This window comes from Mastacembelus armatus, chromosome 14 (genome assembly GCF_900324485.2).
Source record: "Mastacembelus armatus chromosome 14, fMasArm1.2, whole genome shotgun sequence".
NCBI classification, from domain to species: Eukaryota; Metazoa; Chordata; class Actinopteri; order Synbranchiformes; family Mastacembelidae; genus Mastacembelus; species Mastacembelus armatus.
The window spans coordinates 11,659,412-11,678,574 of NC_046646.1; the positions used below are offsets into that span (position 1 = coordinate 11,659,412).

Sequence of the window (19,163 nt, forward strand, 5' to 3'; positions counted from 1 at the left end):
AGGGTGAACAACACAGTCCGACAGTATGGCACATTGTTGACATATTTTAGGTTGCATGTTTCAAAACATGAGAGAATGCCAGCTGCATGTTTCTCCTTTTGACAGTTATGTAGATGTCAATATATGATAGTAAAAGAAAAGTTCAATTAGAAAATTTAAATGAGTTTGTGCTTGTCAAAATGTTAATCAACTGTTTCTTTTATCATAACGATGGACCTGCAGTCACACATTATATTGTGCATCTTAAAATCAAGTTAGAAGAAACTGCAGTATATATAATGTAGTCTCTGCTCACATCAAGGATATAATTACCAGGGTCTAGAGAAACTAGACACTATGTGGAACATTTACAATAGTTGAGCATTACCACTTACTATCCAAATAGAGAGTGTTACATACAGTAGACTGCCTGCAAGGCCACAATGCCCTTCTGCAGGCTTTGGCACAGGCACCTAAAAAGGAAATCTGATAGCACACTGATGAGTAAAGTGGCAAAAATAAACTAAATATTTTTGTTTATTTCATGCACAATATAAATTAAATAATCATTAAAAACAACTAATTAAAACTTTCTAACAATCTAAACAATAATTCCCTCAGTTACCAAACAAACATTTAAGTTTTTGGACACTGCAATCTGTCAAATGAAATGTGTCTAAAGGTAGATGGAAAGGAGTGATTAGTCCATATAAGATAAAGGACTAGTCAAGATCACATAGACTTTTAACAAACAGGCTACTAGTAATAGCACATTACTTATATTGTTCTCATTTTCATTCTCTTTTTTTTTCTCGTTTTAGGTATTCAACATACAAGCTATGAAAAAAAGCATTTATCACTTAATTGATGTTGTCCTCCAGGCTTGTCTCTGGGTCTGTTACTTCTTACCAATTCAGAGAAAAACTGTGGTAAGTGTAATATTCTAATTTATGCAAATATGTAAATATATAAATATGTAAATGCCCTAATTGGCATCAACATAAATATGATGGTGTGAGTGCCAAACATACTTTAATGCAACTGCATCTAATTGCTTTTTGAAGTTTGTTTGTTACCTGTCACTTGGCACCATGAGTTTTCTTCTGTATGACAAAAGAGTAACATATCAAGTACCCGTTGTAATATAAATAGATAACAATGCTGACAAAACCAACCACCTGTCTTTGTCAATCTGTGTCCAGTCTAAGTAAAGACACTTACCCAACATGATAAATCATATGTGATAAATGTTTGTGTATAATCTAATATGAAGAGAGAGTATATTATCTATATTTAATATAGAAAAGTCTTATTACTGTGAATTGTTAACTGAAATAAGTTTTAGTGGAAAACTATTCAAGAAGAGGCAGAGAGCATCACTTACCGTGCGCAGGAACTGAATCTCTTCCTCTCCATCTGCACCTTCTGCCATCCTCCCAAGGTGTTAAAAGCAAAAACCTTGAGAGAAAGTGAATGTCAGCTCTGCAGTTCCTGTTGCCTGTACGCCCACCACATACAGCAAGACTCCTTTTCTGAAAAGGAGTGTGGGTCCAGTGCTTCTCTCTCTGCTGTGTAATGAGGCAGAGGGATTGACTGTTCATTCCTATTCATTGCAGCATCATAAAGAGGAGGAGCAAGTTAATAAAGCTGAACCAATTTTTCCTATGGCATCTTGGCCATGTTTGGCACTGTGTTACCATTATATACAATAAACTGTACAAAGATATTAAATTAGAAAAACACACACAACTCTTATAACACCAAATCAATAAAGAATTGTGCTAAAAGGCAACATATTCTATTAACAAAATAAAGTGGCAGTGTTTTCCCTGTGCAAAACCTGGATCTGTTAAATAAGAAATATGCAAAGCCCCCCTAGAATTATGAAACGTACCAAGAGTCATGTTCAAAGAAATGATTAGTTATGAAGTAATTTTAAGACTTATTGAAGACTGTAAATACTCTTTCATCTCCTGCGAAGACCAGCGGGGGCACTGCAGGCGAGCGGAGTCGCTGGGCGTCCTTCAAAACCGTAGAAGAAGAAAACGGTACGTCGGCAAAACAGTTCCCTCGACATTTCCAAAAACACAAAACTGTCAGGTAAGCGCTGCTAGCAGTTTAAAACCAGTCGTATCATCTTGCTAATGGTATAGATATTTACCTGTATGTCATGTACAAATAGCATCTTGGCGCTGAAAGCTGAAACGGGAATCTAAATGTTGTAAATGGCTATTTTGCTAACTTAGCTGGTCGCTTAGCTAGCCATGATACTCTACGTGTTTTGTGTGTTGATATTGGCGAGTTGTTGCTGTTGTTGGTCGTTTTTTAGCACAGAACTGTCGACTCCTCCAAAAATGATAAACCCAACAACGTCTCCAAGTTGAGTAACGCGTCATTTTGTCGTACAGAGGAGAAGAATGGATGCCCTCGGCCAAATGCTGACAGATCGACTGTGTCCAAAGGGAGAAAACGGTGGTCAGATCACGGAGGAATGTATGCTGGGGGGCTGTAGGGTTACCCTCCCAGAGGATCTGCTGGAGGATGTGAGTTATGCTCTCATGTCTGACAGACATTAATGAAATCTTTTTCTTCACTGTGTTTTTTTTTTCTTTTAGACTGACAGCACATTAGGCAGCAATGATGATATATCATTTTGATTCCAACAGCCTGAGATTTTCTTCTCTGTGGTGACTGAAAGCACCTGGAGTGAAGTGCTGTCCGATTCCCAGAGGCAGCACCTTCGGCAGTTTTTGCCACAGTTTCCTGAGAACAGTGTTGCAGAGCAGGACAGAGCCATCAGTGACCTATTCAACAACAGAAATTTTAACTTTGGAAATCCCCTTCACCTTGCACAGAAACTTTTTAGAGGTATTTCCTTATTACCCAGTTAAATACCCACCAACACACAAAACATCATGCTTAGAAACACTTTCTTATGACCCTTATTTTCTCAACACAGATGGTTACTTCAATCCTGAGGTGGTCAAGTATAGACAGTTGTGTGCCAAGTCCCAGAGAAAGCGACAGTTGTACTCCCTTCAGCAGTATTACCACAGACTGCTGAAACAGATTCTTGTCTCTAGAAAGGTATTTTTTGTAAAAGACTGAAGTACAAAGCTCAGTGCTTCTTGCTGTTAGTTTTAATGTGTCGTTGTCTCGTAGGAGCTGCTGGAGTTCGCGGTTCACAATGGTCTAGACTTTCCACCAAAAAGAAAGTTCCCGACCAAGACTCACGCTGAAATGCGAGAGCCAAGGGTCAGAAGAAGACTGAGCCGCATTTTAAAGGAGGTCAAAATTGAGTGTGGAGACAGCAATGCTTCATCTGATGATGACGGTGTGTTCTTTCATTATTGTCACACTGCAGGAAATAATAGATCTTATTTCGAAAGCAGTACTAATTGATTTAAGTAGTATTAAAAAGCAATAGATATGAAAAATTTAAAACAATGATTGAAGTGTAAAATAAAGAAGGATTTAAACTTAATTAGTAATATTACAAATTTATGATGTGCCCTAAAACAAATGTATAAACCTGACAATACTGGTTGTGTTGCGTATCTTACTGCAAATGCCTGTAGACATGTCATTGTGGACTCCAGCACCGCAGTCACCTTCCTCTCCAACATCCAGTGTCTCACTCAGGGTTCTTCCAAGTCTCTCCACACAAGATATGAAGATTACTGGTTAGTGATTTCTGCACTGTCACTATGCATCTGCTCTTATGTGTGGGTTAAGTGAATAAATTGCTTAAATATCGTTTCTTAACAGAAAAAATAGAACTCGGTGAGCAGGACTTAAAAGTCATGCTTCAGAATCATCGGGAGAAGAGGAAGCGCAACCCAGTAAGTTTTTTGTGTGTGTGTGTGTGTGTGTGTGTGTGTGTGTGTGTTATATCTTAGTCTTAACAGTACAATATGTGACTCATGGTTGGTTTATTCAGGACCTTCCAGAATTGATGACCTCAGATATCCAACTTGGAGACATACTTTCAAGGGCAAATATTGGTCGGAAAGGGTCTATGCGTGAGTGAATACTTTTTTTTTTTTTTTTTTTTAAAGATACATCTTAAACCAGTCTTGCTTTCATTCATTTCATGACACACTGTTTATTTGCTTCTTCTCTTTTTATTTCCCAGCACTCTTTGATCTCTCTCTGCCTAAGAAGAAGATGAGAGATGAAAGACGGAAGAAGAAAATGAGGATGATAAAGGTGGAAGCCGAAGACCCCTGTGAAACACTTGCACCTGCAGACACCCCATCAGCTCCACCAGTGAGTAGCATCAACTCCCTGCCGGACACACCGTCTACCCCGCTGCCCAACATCAAGGAAGAGTGAGTCTAGTAATGTCAAAAATATTAATAAGTACTGTGGTTTACCTTTATGTTTAAGTCTGTTTAAGACAAATGTAAATGACTGTTGTTATTGCAGAATTGTGGAGGAGTCTCAGAGCAGCCCAGTAACAGTTGAGGAAATAGCTGTCAGTTTCTTCAGCTTGTTGGAGAACATCCTAAGGGCAGAAAACCTAACCAGCACTTCAATGGTAAACCCTTAGCACAGTCTCACATATTATAGAACTGATCACAGTTCGGACTGCACCTTATGACACAGATGTTTTGATCCCTCAGCTGGAAGAGAAAGTTCAGATGTGGCAGTCCTCTCCAGCTAGTTCCCTCAATGTCTGGTTTTCATTTGCCTCGGGTTGGTCTGACATAGTTCTTCAAGCCCTGCAGTTTCTTGCAGGCGAGACTAAAGGTACACAGCAGTGGTCATTCACTGAATTCGTCACTTTTTTTTTTTTTTATTGTTTTTTTTTTTTTACATTCCATTTTACTCATGTACTCCCCCCCCCCCCCCTATGTTTACTAAACAGAAGGCATGATGGCGCTTCCCAGTGGATTTTCCCCCTTTGTGGAATTTGTTGAGGAAACCCAGCAGTGGAGGTGGATTGGTAAGAGTCATGAACTGTTGAAATTCCTGATTAATTGATTTGGTTGGTGTTCCTGGCAATTCTGTTATTTGGGATTAATGTGCATGATCTGTTTTAGGCCCCACTCAGGACACAGAGAAGGATCTCAGTGCACTCTGTCAGCTGTGGCTTGACTCCAAAGATTTAGTTGTCAAGGTAGTACTTATAATGTTTCAAATACTACCACAGCACTGGCTTCACAGTTTGTTATATACTATCCTACTATATTTCTTTTTTTTTTATTTGAGACAAAATTTTAAAATGCTCTTTTGTCTTCCACAGACAGAACATGAAGACACATTGGAGATGACCTCTCCCACACCAAGACTGTAAGATCATTTTTTCCCCAAATATTAAATAGAATTCAAAACTTAGGGTTGATGCTTGCTGGTGGAAAAAGATTGTCTTTCCATTTTTACTTTAATTTTGTCGGATACTTTTCTAGCAAATACTTTCCTAATCAGAATGCCACTATTTGTAAGTGAAATTAATAGTCGTAATATCAAGGTTGCTGAAGTTAACAGTTTAATGTCTATAACCAAGCAGCTCGACTGATTATGTGGTGCGGCCCAGCACCGGAGATGAGAGACAAGTTTTTCAAGTCCAGGTCTGTTTGTGCTTCTTCAATAACCTTTTCCTTGTTTTGTCTAGAGGTGAATTCTGTGACCAGACATACTTTCTGTTTGTTCATTAGGAGCAGCAGCGATACAACCAGCCACATAAAGCCTTCAGCTTTAGGATGCATGGCTTTGAATCTGTGGTGGGGCCGGTTAAAGGGGTTTTTGACAAAGAGATGTCTCTCAACAAAGCCAGGGAGCATACACTGCTCCGCTCAGACCGACCACCCTATGTCACCATTCTGTCTTTGGGTTAGTCAGTTTTACTCTGAATCCATTTTCAAGTGTGGGGAGACAGTGGTGTAAAGTTTGTGCAAAGGAAATTAATCAAATGATTCTGACTTCTGTATCTTTTCTTTCACAGTGCGGGATGCTGCAGCCAGGTTACCAAATGGAGAAGGAACGAGGGCAGAGATTTGTGAACTGTTAAAAGACTCACAGTTTCTTGCTCCAGATGTCACTAGTGCACAGGTTTGATAGATTTTGCAGATGCTGCCTTTAAGTCGTTGTCCTACGGTCACTGGTCTGTTATTAAGGAGCTTTCTTTGCCATTTAGGTGAACACGGTTGTGAGTGGCGCTCTGGATCGACTCCATTATGAGAAAGACCCCTGTGTAAAGTATGACATCGGCCGCAAACTCTGGATTTACCTCCACCGCAATCGCAGTCAAGAGGAATTTGGTAAGCAACAGTGATTTTTAGGGTTATCTTCTCAATCCTTCCAGTTTTTTTAAGATGTCTAAAGATTTTTTTATCCTCTAGTTTTTAATTTAACCTGCCAATAATTAGAATTTTAATAGTTTGTGTCCTTAAATCCTTATGTGTAGAATTTTAACATTTTCAACTTTGGTGGATAAATGTTTTTTCTTTTTCTCATCCAGAGAGGATCCACCAGGCTCAAGCTGCTGCTGCTAAAGCAAAAAAAGCCCTACAGCAGAAGCCTAAACCTGCATCTAAACCTGTGAGTCCCTAGGCCCTAAAAAAGTTCACCTAGCTGTTGATAATATAAAACATACCCTGTTGTGGAATTTATTGTGTAGTGATTTTGATTGACTGATTTCATCTGTTGATTATAAATATAAATGCCTTTTCTAGAAGGCTGGAAGTAAAGATGGAATCAGTAAAACCCCTGGATGTCTGGAGGCAGGACAGGATGTAGGCTCTAATCCCATGTCACCCATCCCTACAACACCAACCCCAAACACACCCGGAACCCCTTTGTCACCTTTACCTTGCACAGCCACCACGCCAACAAAGACTGCAGTCCCAGATACAGTCAAAACCAGCGCGGGGTCAGTGTGTCACAAAATCTTCTTTGTATTTATTTATATTGTACAATACATATGTCCATGGTTCATCTATGTAATTTCAAATGTTCTCCTCTATGGCTTCTACCCTTTCTTGCACTCCCAGTGTTCTTCTTGTGTCCCCTCCCTCGTTGCCCCAGCTGGGAACCATCTTACCCACCACTCAGGCAGGCCCACCTGCTTCACAGACAGTCACATCTCAACATGCTGCTCGGATAGTCAGTCACCTGGCAGCAGGTGCCCTCCCTCAGGTACGGGTTGTTTCTGCACAACCTGGTCTGGGCTCTTCAGCAGGAAGTCAGCAGGCCACGCTGGTACATCAGACCCCTCACCAGATCAGGATGCCAGTTTCAGTGGCAGCCAAGGGTATTTCACAGGTAGCCAAAAGAAACTGATAGTTAAACATAAGATAAAGTTCTGTGTTTGTTTTGCATATTGAAAATGTCTAATTATTCCTTTCTCTATTTTGTATATCAATAGGCAGTGGTTTCTGTGCCTCTGAGGAGTCAGTCTGCTAGTAGTCCAGTCCAAGTACCAACTACCTTGTCTGTGTCTGCTGTAACTGTGGCCAAACCCCAAACTGGATCACCTGGTAGCCCGGCTAACAATCCCGCTTCCTCTGCTGTGCTGCAAGGAGTCGCAAGCCCAAACATCAAACAGGTGAAGCATTTTGCTTGAACTAGGATATTTGATCAGTTAAAGCTTAAAACTAAATGTTCTGCCACAAATACAGTATAGCAGAATATGATTTTCAGTTCTCTTTTGTTCAGTCTTTGTCCTGCATGTGAAATTGTATTTTTTCTGGTTTGACCACAGAAAATGTACATATTATAGAGCAACAGAAAAAATCAGCATCTTTACATAAATATTAGATGTATTTTGCCATGTTAATTATTGCAGGATTTATCTGTTGGTCTGTCTGATGTGTTTTTTTTTTTTCTTTAAAGGTATCCATCACAGGACAGCTGGGAATGAAAGCTCCAGGAGGAGCAGCAATTCCAATAACCGCTACAAACCTGCGCATTCAGGGTAAAGATGTCCTACGTCTTCCACCATCCTCAATCACCACAGATGCTAAAGGGCAGACGGTGCTGCGGATCACCCCAGACATGATGGCGACTCTTGCAAAGTCCCCAGTTGCAACAGTCAAACTCACCCCAGACTTTCTGGGCAGTGCCACTGCAGGCAGCAAGAGTATATCAGCCACCCTCCATGTGACGCCACCACACCCCTCACCTTCCTCTGGCTCCAGCGTTGCAACCTGTACGGGGGAAGTACAGACCACCAAGGTGGAGGCAGGCCCTGTGGCTTCCACTGTGTTGAAAGCCACAGGAGACACGGCTATACGTCTCATGCCCACATTGGCTGTCAGTGTGGCTGACCAGAAATCAAGGACCTTCTCTACTGTGAGCTCCCCGGACAAGAGTGGTGCCACCATTCGGATAATGCCAGGTCTTGGAGTTATTCCGCAGAAACACAGTCAGACTATCAAAATGGCATCCACCATTGGCAGCAAACCACTCACAGCGTCTACATGTGCCAATGTAGTGACCATGCCTTCCAGTGTGGTTGCTGGTGCCAAGGGGATTACAGTGGCCCCTGGTGCCTCAGGCTCACCCCTGACACTAGGAACAGCTACAGCCACTGTGCGGCAGGTCCCTGCTACAGTGGTTACCACCCAAACTGTAAGTTCTTTGTGTAGTTAGTGCAATTATTTTGTTAGCATTGGTTATGTTGGTTAATATGGTTACACACAATATATGTCCTTACCTTTTTAGCCACACTTATCACTGCAAGTAGTGCAAGGACGTGCAAACTGGGGTTCGGTTCATTGGTGACTAAATTGCCTGTAGGTTTTAATGTGAGTGTCTCTATGTGTCCCTGTAACAGGCTGGCAGCCTGTTCAGGGTCTACCTTTCTGATTGGCCTCAACAACTCTCAATAGGATATTTGAGCAAAATATGATAATGTCTGTCTCTGAGAATGTCAGTTAGATCCAACCATTTTAAATGTAAAAAGCAGGATTGCCTCTAGGGGACAGCGTTGGACAGTTTGTTTTGTCTGAACTTATTCGATATGCTCCTTAGGTGCTAATGTATATCATGACACTACAAACATCATCTTCTATTTTAGTTATCTGGAACAGAGTCAACTTTTTACAAAGACAAATTAATAAGAAATAAGTTTTGTTGTTGTTGTTTTTTGACATCGCTGTAGGGGAAATTACCTGCACGGATCACTGTGCCTCTCTCTGTCCTCAACCAACCACTGAAGAGTAAGAGTGTCGTGACCACACCAATTGTGAAAGCAGGTCTTAACACAAAGTAAGTCTCATCATCTCCACTGCTACTTCTTTTGCTTATGTTGAGAATATGGTTCTTGTCAAGACCTTCTCTAGACAAAAGACAAGGAAAATAATTAGGGATTGTACTTTATGTATTTTATTTTTATGTGTTGTGAAACCAGATAACAGCACCTACCTTGTTTGTGTATGTTGTTTAAACTGTAGTGGCCAAAATAATAATTTTGAGGCTTCAGAAATGTATTTATTTATTTAAGGATACTAGATTTTACTCTATAAGTTGAGCAGGTAGACTAATGTGTTGTCCTTTCCCTTTCCTTGGAGCAGTATCAGCAGCTTGGGGAGGAACATCATTCTGACCACGATGCCTGCTGGCACAAAGCTGATTGCAGGTAACAAGCCAGTCAGCTTTGTCACGGCACAACAGTTCCAGCAGCTTCAGCAGCAAGGACAGGCCACACAGGTGAGCTCGCAGTTCAGTTTTTAGGTATTGCAGTTTGAAAAGTATTGTCAAGTAGAGGAAATAAAAATCACTCATGGTTTAGTTGAATAATCTTTCTTAGCCAGTGTGTTGTGACTGGGTATTACCCACATGCACTTTTCTGGTTCGTATAAATAAACACAGAGCATCTTACCTATCCATTTTTCTGCCTTCAGGTTCGCATCCAGACGGTTCCGGCGCAGCAGCTCCAGCAGCACATTGCAGCAGGTTCTCCAAAACCCGTTTCCACAGTTGTAGTCACAACAGCACCTTCACCCAAATGTGCACCCGATCCCCCACCTGCATCTCAGCAGTGATCCTATCTTAATGAATCATAGGTCCAGTGCACAATATAATGCACATGCCTGTATTTAGTTGAGCCTATTGTTCTCAAGCCTTTTTAGGGTAATTTAACTTGTTTTCACTCTCACAAGTGGTTTTTTTTCAGGCATTGTTATTATTGCAACACATAACATGGGTTTCTTGTCTTCCTCATTTTGACAATGCCCACGAAAGCCATAAAGTAGTTGTTCTCTGTAAAACTATGGTCTTATATTCAAATTTACACTTTCTCTGTTGGATTGGTGGCATACAGGAAAGACCAGTTGCTCTGTCTATACTTCATCTGAATATATACTAGTTACAACCGTCAGTAGGATTTTCTGTTTGTAATGTATTTAAATGTTTGATGTAATACAATATTTGGGTATGTGAAGTGGGAGAAAGAAGGCTCCTTGATTTCTGAGAATGTTGGGACCTTTTTTTGTGTTTATACATTTTTTTTGTTCTCTTTTCCAGTGTTGTATTTTATTACTTGATACAGTTCAAGATACAATAAATACACCTTTCACAGACCATAATAACAGATCACATTTTTTTGTTTGTTTTTACAAAAAATAAAAATAAAGTGTACAATACATTATGAAAAAACAGTAGCTCAAGTCTCACACGCAGGCCACCAACTTAGTAAATGAAATCAAATATTAGTAAAATTTCAAAGAACCTTAAAAATATTCACTCTTCATCAGACTCTTCAAGCAGAGCTTTTTGGGAGCTTGTTTGGGAGGACGTCTTTTGCATTCCAATCTCTATGTCCCATTCCCTCTTGGAAAATCGTGTCGCCATGCTGAAGGAAAAACAGATAACTACCATAGTAATCATGGAAGCAACATAAAGACACATTAATAACAGACTTTGTCTTGCTCCAGCCTTTTCAGAGAAAGTTATTCATTTATATGTTAGTGTCTCTACAAACAGCCTCCTGCAGGAAAAGCCAAGTATATTAAGCACACAAATGATGTCTTAAGGAGACACTGCATTTGATGTTGAATGTAAACAAAGCAGTGTTGAGTATTAAAAACTTCACAGGGTACTTTAGTATTTACTATACTAATCTTTAGCGGTGAGAATAAAATTCACAAGGTTTGGTATTTTCTGTTCAAAGAATGGTACATTTTGTTATAAACATTTTTGAAGCTCTGCCGATAAAATTGTTAGTGATCAGTTTTCTTAATCTAAAAAAATGAATGATTGTAGCTTAAACCAGAGGTTTCTAATTGATTTAGGAACAGACATAGTCGATTAATTTATTGATCGATTTGCACCAGTGACCTTAAATTACCCATCAAATGTTTTCTTGCATGAGGAAGAAGGTTACTCAAACACAGATTAGTTGCATATTTTCAAATCAAAAGTGCACTGAGCAAAAGAACCTGCCCTGCATATGAATATATCTATCTTTGCTCCAGGTTGGTAACACCCTACAGTAATGGACTGACTATAAAGGCTTGAATTAGAGCCCATTCATACTTTGTTTTTGTTGATTTGTTTCTGCATCGTTATTCGTCAGACAAGTTCATACTGCATTCCAATTGTGGTTTCACAGGCTATTGTGTAGTTGCCCTTGAAACCTCCCTTTGGAATGAATCCCAGCCAACCTGTTGTTCTCATAACTGAAATGAACCTTGAGAATAAGCCATCTCTCACATAATATATGACGGCACCTGATATTTCCTCTGCAGAGTAAAATAACTAAGTGCACAACATACAAGGTGTGCTGATATATTAAACCACTGTACATTTGACAGGTAAAGAATTGAGCCTCTTTGTAAAACCAGGTTCATATCGATTTACTGCTCTGTCATGTAGGTTTCATGAAATTAATGGTGGGTAAAATATGCTGTTTGAATGTATTTTGATTTAACTTTATTTTCTGGGTTCCAAATGGTTTTTTATGTGTTTTCCCTTTTCTGCATAGACCTATAACAATGTATAGATAGAGGATGAGATACTTACAACCAAGCCACAGTGGAGGTGCAGGCAACTAAAAGCAGGGCCATAGTTAAATGCCAACAGAAGCACATCGTGACAAACATGACGTTCTCATGCAGTGTCAGGTCCCACTCTGATCCGTTTAATGGGTAAAGTACGAATCCAATCTGAAAGGATAAAATAGTGTGACAAAGGAACCACCTGCTGTCCTGTTCAGCAAAATAATCTCTGAAATATACACGTAAAGAATAAAGGGCGTTATGTTTGATGAGCAGACAGGTCCAAGGTCAGTGTGGTATATGACATACAGTATGTCAAGCAATTTAAAAGTCTACGAGTAGGCCTGGTTTAACCTAATTGTACACAGAAAAGAAATATAGAAGTGAACTCTAGCTGTGGACTATCTAGAATATGAGTGAAAGCATATTTTTGGCACATGACTAACAACAATTTAAAGTATGCAGAACTGCCTTGCTCCTACAACTGATCTTGTTTTGGTGTTATGTGTATTTTGATACTGCATGGTACCAATTGGTTGTAGACCTGTCAAAGGTTTATGGACACATTTACAAACCACATACAACACTTTTCAGCATGTTTGTCATCTAATTTCACTAGTCACCTGGTAGAACCATGAGCCCTGCAAGATGAACAGGCATGCCTTGAGCAGCTCCAGAATAATGTTTTCTTTTATGAACACCTCCATCATAGTGCTTACTGATCCACCGAAGACAGGGAAGAGGAGCAGGGTGTGGATGTGGGCATCCAAAAGAGGTCGACTGTGCACATGGTAATAGAACAAAAATCCTGGATGATGCGGGAAGAGTCAAACATAAAAAAGAGCTCAAATACATGTCTTAAGGGCATATTTGCAATGGAAGATGTGCCACTCTGACATAGCTTTGTTACAAATTACCTTCAACAAAAAGAGCCAAAGAGAGACCAAAGCGGTCGACACCAGCTGGCACCAGTTTGGATGTAGTACTGGCCAACAACGTTATTCCTGAGATCCCAAAGAACAAGTACATTGTGCTGTGCTGCCAGTTCATCAGCTTGACCCATGAGTTGTTCTCTTTATCAAAGAGGTGGGCGTGTGGCCCATCAACCACAAACTGCTCAACCATGATACCTGTGACGAGACAACATCAGGCAAATGAGATGAGTCAAGAGCCGTGAAGAGGTTAAGGTTGCAGGTGGATTGAGAAGACAACTGACCCACAAATGAAGCAAAGATTTTGAAGCCACCCTCAATATAGTCCATTCTTTTAAATAAATGTGGCATATTGTTTTGTTTTTTGGCCAGACGTGTCCTCCAGAAGTGTTGAAGAATGTTTTTCACTGTTAGCCAAAAGCCATATAAAAGGAAAAAAGACCCAGGAATGGCATGTCCTCCGAAGTTGGCCATTGTTTGGCCTGAAAACATAAGAAACATGCTTTAATGATAAATAATAGACATTTAAGTGAAAAACAATATGTATAAGTTTAGATCACTTATCCTATTGAATGTGAGTGTTTTGAACTATTTAATCATGAATAATCATGATTAATCAGATAGCCATAATCATGAACCATCTTTGGATATGGAGCATGTGGTATACTACAAAGTGAATACTTTGAAATAGTCACATAACCAGTTATGTGGGTAAGGGATAGTCCTGCCAAACGTTTACAAGAAGCAAGAATGCAACTCGAAGTAATATTCTCAAATTAATGCATCACTTGTAAGATTAGAGTGAGATTATATTAAATTTAGTGAACCAAAACCTTAGTCACGTTTAATACTCTGTAACTTTCATATCATAATAATCTCACAAAATCCTGAGATCCAATGGCAACAAGATCTACCATACAATGGAAATAAAGAAAGACTGATTGCTTTGTGCTACATCCTGGATTTTATCTGATCAGGGCAGGTTCATAAAGCATACCATTTGATACAAGTTATAGCTACTCATTAACTTGCAAATAGAGCATTTAAATCAAACACAGCTGTTCGGTACATGAACATACTGGCCCCTTACTGTTACAAAAGTTGAACTATGTGCTTTGAATAATGTGCATTTTCAGTCAGACAAGTTTTTCTTAACTAGTTCTTTTTGACTAAATGTGACTTTACTTTTTCTTGTTTTCACATTTACAAAGTAACAAATTTCAGGATTTAAATAACACAAGGAATAAGCATGTAGGTAAATGGTTGTACATAATTCATTGTAAAAAAAAAAAAAAAAAGAGCTTTAAATGTAAATATCATTTCTACATTTAAGCATTGGTAAGCTGTTGCAGAACAACTGATCTATAGCAACTGGTTAACCAAATATACATACCTTTATTATTTTTTTCCTACTAATTCCCAAAGGCTCAGGAGATTTGGGTATCCGTGAGTCTAAGCAGCTGTGAGAGTACTGTTGTCTGTGTAAACTGTACACACTTGTTCCCTGTAACTCTAACTTGACTTCACCACACAGTCCCACCCATTATTTGCATTGGTGACCAAGGGCCATCCTCCTGGGAAACAGGTGAGCCATTCAGGTAGGAAAACAATACCTGAGCAAAGATCGCAGTGTTTATTCAGGCATTAATTTGAAAAAGGGATTACTTTTAACACATGTCTGTCTCACCTTAAGTATTTGGAATTTCTTTCACACTGTAAAAATATGATGTGGAGGAGATATATTTAGAGTGGAGAAGACTGTGTGAACAAAAGTTTAGTATGATTTATTGTTTTACCTTTAAATGTAATACCTTACAGCTAGTTTAAAATATTAATTATATGTAAGTATCAAAAATGTCAAGCTTTAGTGCACAGAACATAATTCATTTATAATTCACAGTAGTTCTAAAGATTAGTTAATATGTAAGCTGTGTGAATGAGGAGAGGCAACAAACAGGTTGAATGAACTTTGTACTTATTTTCAATGACTCTTTATTGCTGTCACTGACATGTTCAAATGATGAGCATTCTTCAGGTAGTCACTAAAATCCTACTTTAATTCCAAAACAATGTTGTAAAAAGGATTAAAGTGTGAATGTGTTTATCTTGTATATATGTACTGGAGTTAAAGTATTACACAAAATAATCTCTTTTCCCGAAATGGGTTCTCAGAAGAAGGTACTGGTGTCACCAGGGGGTCCTCTTTGGCATGAGCTTCACAGTAGGCCATCAGCTCAGCTGCTGCTTTGGATACCTGTACAAAAAGGCTGCATTAAGATATATGTCAAAAAAGCAGGGGATAGTTTAATCATCTTTTACCATACACCCAAAGCACATAATATATATATATGCTCTTTAAATATTATATCACTTAGAGAAAGGAAGCCAGTTTATCTGATTGAAGTGGTCTGAGAATTCAAAACAAAAAAAAAAAACAAAACAAAACATGATAGTATTGGTTGGAATGTAAACTTTGCATTCGCTGATATGTGATAAGCTACTTGTTAAAAACGCACCACTTTTCAGGAAGAACACATTCATGTTCTGTGCAGAAGTTTTAGGCACTTTAGTTGTTTTATATTCTTATCACGCAACACCATCAAGTTTTTGTGCAGGACAACAAATCCGTAAAGAAGCCAGTAGAGTTCATGCAGAACTATTTTCAGAGGTAAGAGGTAACCAGAAGTCCTGCAGCAGATGGTCTGACCCCTACAGGGTCCTGATCTCAGCAATGTGGAGTCTGGGATCACATGAAGAGACAGAAACACTGAGACAGGCTGATTTTACAGAAGCTCTGCAGCAGCTTCTCCAAGGTGCTGCAAAGTACCAGGAGAAACCATGTGCAGGTCAAACCAAAGACAAAAGTGTTGGGCTGGAAATTTTGATTAGATTTAGGTTTTGTTTCCTTTACTGGTCTTTGAATTAAGCTAATTAATAAATGAAAAACAATTTATCTAGTTTAAAAGCATGCCCTCTGTCTTTTTAGTGCCTAAACCTTACATTTTTGACTATAAAAATATATGTTCCATATTGAGCAGTCTAAAGCATTATGTGCTAAAAAGTTCCATAGTTACTTGGCTGTGTTCTGCAGTAATGTGCCGACTCACCATCATCCTTTCTATGTTGACTTCCAGTTTCAATTGTTCTACTGTCTTACGGGCATCTGCAATCTTGGCCATGTTGTTAGACATCCTGCCCGTTCCCGCTAAAATCAGCCAGCCTGCAGCAACACATAAAATGTTCACTTATCAGAGAAAAATAATATGCATCATCATATTAAGAAGCTGAATAAATAATATGAACTAACTACACAGGGTGTGGCAGATTATTAGAAATATGTGTGCCATGATTAGAGCCTGTTTCAATTTGCTTGTTAATTCTGCTCCCTGGGTCTCAGCTGCCAGTGGCACAGAGTGAGTCTCAAAGGTAGAAGGTAGAGGAGGGGAGGCACCGCAGATCTCCCCAGGGAGGGGATCATCTATTAGCTGAGAATGTAAATGCACCTAGCATTAACTTGATGATCTTGATCAACATGTTTGTGATACACTGCAATATATATAAAATATCTATTAATCTCCCCATTGTTTTCACACAGCTGCTATTATGTAGCTGAGTTGTTTGCACAGATGTGAAAGATTAAACGTGCTGAACCTCTTAGACAGTAAATAAGTATTATTTGTTAATAAGAAATTGATTTGTTTCAGTGAGAATGAAATTTCTTTCATTTCTATTAATATAAACAATTTCTAAACACTAATATAGTTTGCACTTGTGAAATATGCTGCACACATGCAGTGATATATAGAGGTATGTTGTCTGAGACAAACTGTTTCCATGCATCAAAAGTAAATATAGTGCATTTTTTTCTGAATCTATATTAATTTATAGTAATTAATATCACTCACCACAGGACTGACTGCAATTGGGCTCCTGGAATAAAAGTCTGCTTCGACAGGGTCCTCCACACCAACTTACAATAACAAATGAAGTGAGATTAATGCCAAGATGAGGAGGAAGGCTTCAATAGGCTCCCTCCTTCAAATAATTAGCTGTGGTTCTGCCCCCAGGATTGGCTCAGTGAGGCAGTTAAAGGCAACATGTGGTGTGACCTTCATCTCTTGAGTCTCTATCACTCACTTACCTGAGATAATAGATGAGCTTGTGCTCTGAGGAGAAACATTAAAGATAGCTTTCAAAAGAGCCTGAGCCGGGATTAGATTTAAATACTAAATAGTATTATTTAATATACGGATGTGTTTTCTTTTAGCACCCGACAGTCATTTGAAAAGGCATTAGACTATAATGAAGAAGGTCTCAAGAGAAAAGGTTGTTTTTTTATGACATTAATTAATTTACCAGGTTGGAATTCATTCTTAAATGAATATCAAATCTTGGACATGTCTTTTTTATGTGCATATGATACCACCAAGCACTAAGAATGCTACTATTGCATCTAAAAAAAAGGGCTTAACAGCTAATGTGATACATTGGGCCACAAGGTGACACAGGAAGAAAATTTATATTTGGATATATTGCTTCTTCCCTAGCATGTTTTGAATTTTGTATTTTAGGTTTTAACTGTAGTTCCAATGAAACGTGTGGGTCTTTGAGCATTGTGCAGCTTTACTGTGCAATAGCGCTAAACCTACAATTCACAGGTAATATGCCCATGTGTTTCAAGAGGGTGTATGCAATGTGAACAATGAAAAACTATGATGGCTCAGAAACACAGCAAATGCTTTCCTACAGAAAATCCACAAGAGCACTGGATAAAAACACAATTTAAACAATTGTAAGTTCGCAAGTTAAGTGAGTGGGTTTTTGTCAAGGTGTGAGTTTTCATGGGCGACATAATTATTTGTCTGATGCTGCAGCTATCCTCTATAAGGCAGCCAGTCTTCCCTAGAGAGCTAACAGTTATTCCACACAGCAGTGGGGGGTAAAGTGGCAGTGTTATGGAGTTAAATGTCAAGTGCCTCATTAACATTTGTTTCCCTGTAGTAATTGCCTCTCTCTGTGGAGGATACAGGACCAGGAGTCACTGCTCCACCTTACCAACCTCTTGTCACCAGTGGCCCAAAAATATAATTTGTCCATTGTTATGTTGCATAATTCAATTTACTGGACTTGCAGAAACTTTCACTATTTAGCATTCCCTCTCTCTCATGTTGTTCAGAAGCCACATCGTAGGAGAACAGAGACCACTTACCTCTACAACAGTCACTATTAGAGTTAAAACAGAGTACATCCACTGGCAAACAACTTTAAACCACGGCGGCATTGCTTCCTGTCAACAAAATAGGCTGTACAGTCTTTACGGTATATATATATATAAGTGAGCAATGGTCTGGCTACTGACTGTTTTCATGACCTCTGCTCTAGTCTAGTATTTTTTTTGATTGTGGGGATGCATGTTTTTGAGTGCACGTTTCAAACAACAGTTCTGCTTAATTTTTTTTATTGACTGAGTGCTAGGAGCTGTGACCCTAGCAGTCAGTCAATATAGTCACCCTCTCAATAAGTATAGGTCATGTCTTTTCCTCAGTCTAACCTGCTCTCAGGGCATCATCCTCATGTCTGGACAAAGTGTCTGTTCGAGAAGATGTTGGGATTCTAGCGGTGAAAAACATTTGGCTCTAAAGCAAGAGGTTTTTGGGAAAATCATGATTTTTGGGGGCCTTTGCAGCACTTTTAACACAGAAAGCAACACAGACAGTTATTCTTTTCAACAGTTAGGTGGCTAGACTCCTGGTGTCTGCAGATGTGTCACTCATCCATCCATTCATTATCTATACCTGCTTATTCCTTAACCAGGGTCACAGGGATCTGCAGGAGCCTATCCCAGCTCTCTGGGTGAAAGGCAGGGGTACACCCTGGACAGGTCACCAGTCCATCACAGGGCCACATAGAGACAAACAACCTCACACACTCACACTCACTCCTATGGGGAATTTAGAGTCACCAATCAACCTGACATACATGTTTTTGGACTGTGGGAGGAAACCAGAGTACCTGGAGAAAACCCACACAAGCACAGGGAGAACATGCAAACTCCACACAGAAAGGCCCCTGACGGGTTTCAAACCAGGAACCTTCTTGCTATGAGACAACAGTGCTAACCACTCACCCACCATGCTGCCCCCAGTGAAAAGTCATTTCACAAAGAATTTAAATTAATCTGAAAGCCAAATGTTATTTTCAGATATAAAATATTATATTATATATATTATAAATTGTATTTTAAATCTTCCATATTATTAAATCTTCCATTATTATTATTATTATTCTATAGCCAGAAATAATCCATGTT

General features: G+C 39.2%; 4 protein-coding genes across 13 annotated transcripts in view; 1 reads left to right on the forward strand and 3 right to left on the reverse strand.

Moving 5' to 3' along the window:
- LOC113142532 (ryanodine receptor 1-like) overlaps positions 1-1,533 on the reverse strand; it is a 43,900-nt gene extending 42,367 nt beyond the window's left edge. For 4 of the 7 annotated variants that reach the window (XM_026327566.1, XM_026327565.1, XM_026327562.1 and 1 more), the window contains exon 1: positions 1,364-1,533. In XM_026327566.1, the coding sequence (XP_026183351.1) occupies positions 1,364-1,411 (48 nt within the window). In that variant the 5' untranslated portion in view covers positions 1,412-1,533. The remainder of the gene's footprint in view (positions 1-1,363) is intronic. The other 3 variants (XM_026327564.1, XM_026327563.1, XM_026327561.1) reach the window with 1 other exon arrangement.
- Positions 1,534-2,022: 489 nt separating this feature from the next.
- On the forward strand, positions 2,023-10,422 carry nfrkb (nuclear factor related to kappaB binding protein). Of its 4 annotated transcripts, none has more exons than XM_026329032.1 (26): positions 2,023-2,079; positions 2,388-2,522; positions 2,646-2,847; positions 2,939-3,066; positions 3,142-3,313; positions 3,558-3,662; positions 3,748-3,821; positions 3,920-4,001; positions 4,115-4,310; positions 4,408-4,519; positions 4,605-4,731; positions 4,850-4,927; positions 5,025-5,101; positions 5,228-5,274; positions 5,489-5,552; positions 5,640-5,814; positions 5,927-6,033; positions 6,119-6,242; positions 6,443-6,522; positions 6,660-6,853; positions 6,975-7,245; positions 7,349-7,528; positions 7,816-8,553; positions 9,086-9,192; positions 9,498-9,633; positions 9,828-10,422. In XM_026329032.1, the coding sequence occupies exons 2-26, from the start codon at positions 2,397-2,399 to the stop codon at positions 9,966-9,968; spliced, it is 3,843 nt and encodes a 1,280-aa protein (XP_026184817.1). In that variant the 5' UTR covers positions 2,023-2,079; positions 2,388-2,396; the 3' UTR covers positions 9,969-10,422. The 4 variants fall into 4 exon arrangements, with proteins under 4 accessions (XP_026184817.1, XP_026184814.1, XP_026184816.1 ...); XM_026329029.1 differs by having other exon boundaries at positions 6,657-6,853; positions 9,828-10,421; XM_026329031.1 differs by having other exon boundaries at positions 5,492-5,552; positions 6,657-6,853; positions 9,828-10,421.
- A 166-nt stretch (positions 10,423-10,588) lies between these two features.
- tmem45b (transmembrane protein 45B) lies at positions 10,589-14,350 on the reverse strand. The gene is made up of 6 exons (XM_026329033.1): positions 14,247-14,350; positions 13,138-13,335; positions 12,839-13,051; positions 12,545-12,729; positions 11,947-12,089; positions 10,589-10,777 (listed from the first exon to the last, which is right to left on the reverse strand). The coding sequence occupies exons 2-6, from the start codon at positions 13,325-13,327 to the stop codon at positions 10,666-10,668; spliced, it is 843 nt and encodes a 280-aa protein (XP_026184818.1). The 5' UTR covers positions 13,328-13,335; positions 14,247-14,350; the 3' UTR covers positions 10,589-10,665.
- Positions 14,351-14,978: 628 nt separating this feature from the next.
- On the reverse strand, positions 14,979-16,044 carry gng8 (guanine nucleotide binding protein (G protein), gamma 8). The gene is made up of 2 exons (XM_026327942.1): positions 15,961-16,044; positions 14,979-15,107 (listed from the first exon to the last, which is right to left on the reverse strand). Exons 1-2 carry the CDS (start codon positions 16,042-16,044, stop codon positions 14,979-14,981), a joined length of 213 nt encoding a protein of 70 aa, XP_026183727.1.
- Between the last annotated feature and the right edge of the window lie 3,119 nt (positions 16,045-19,163).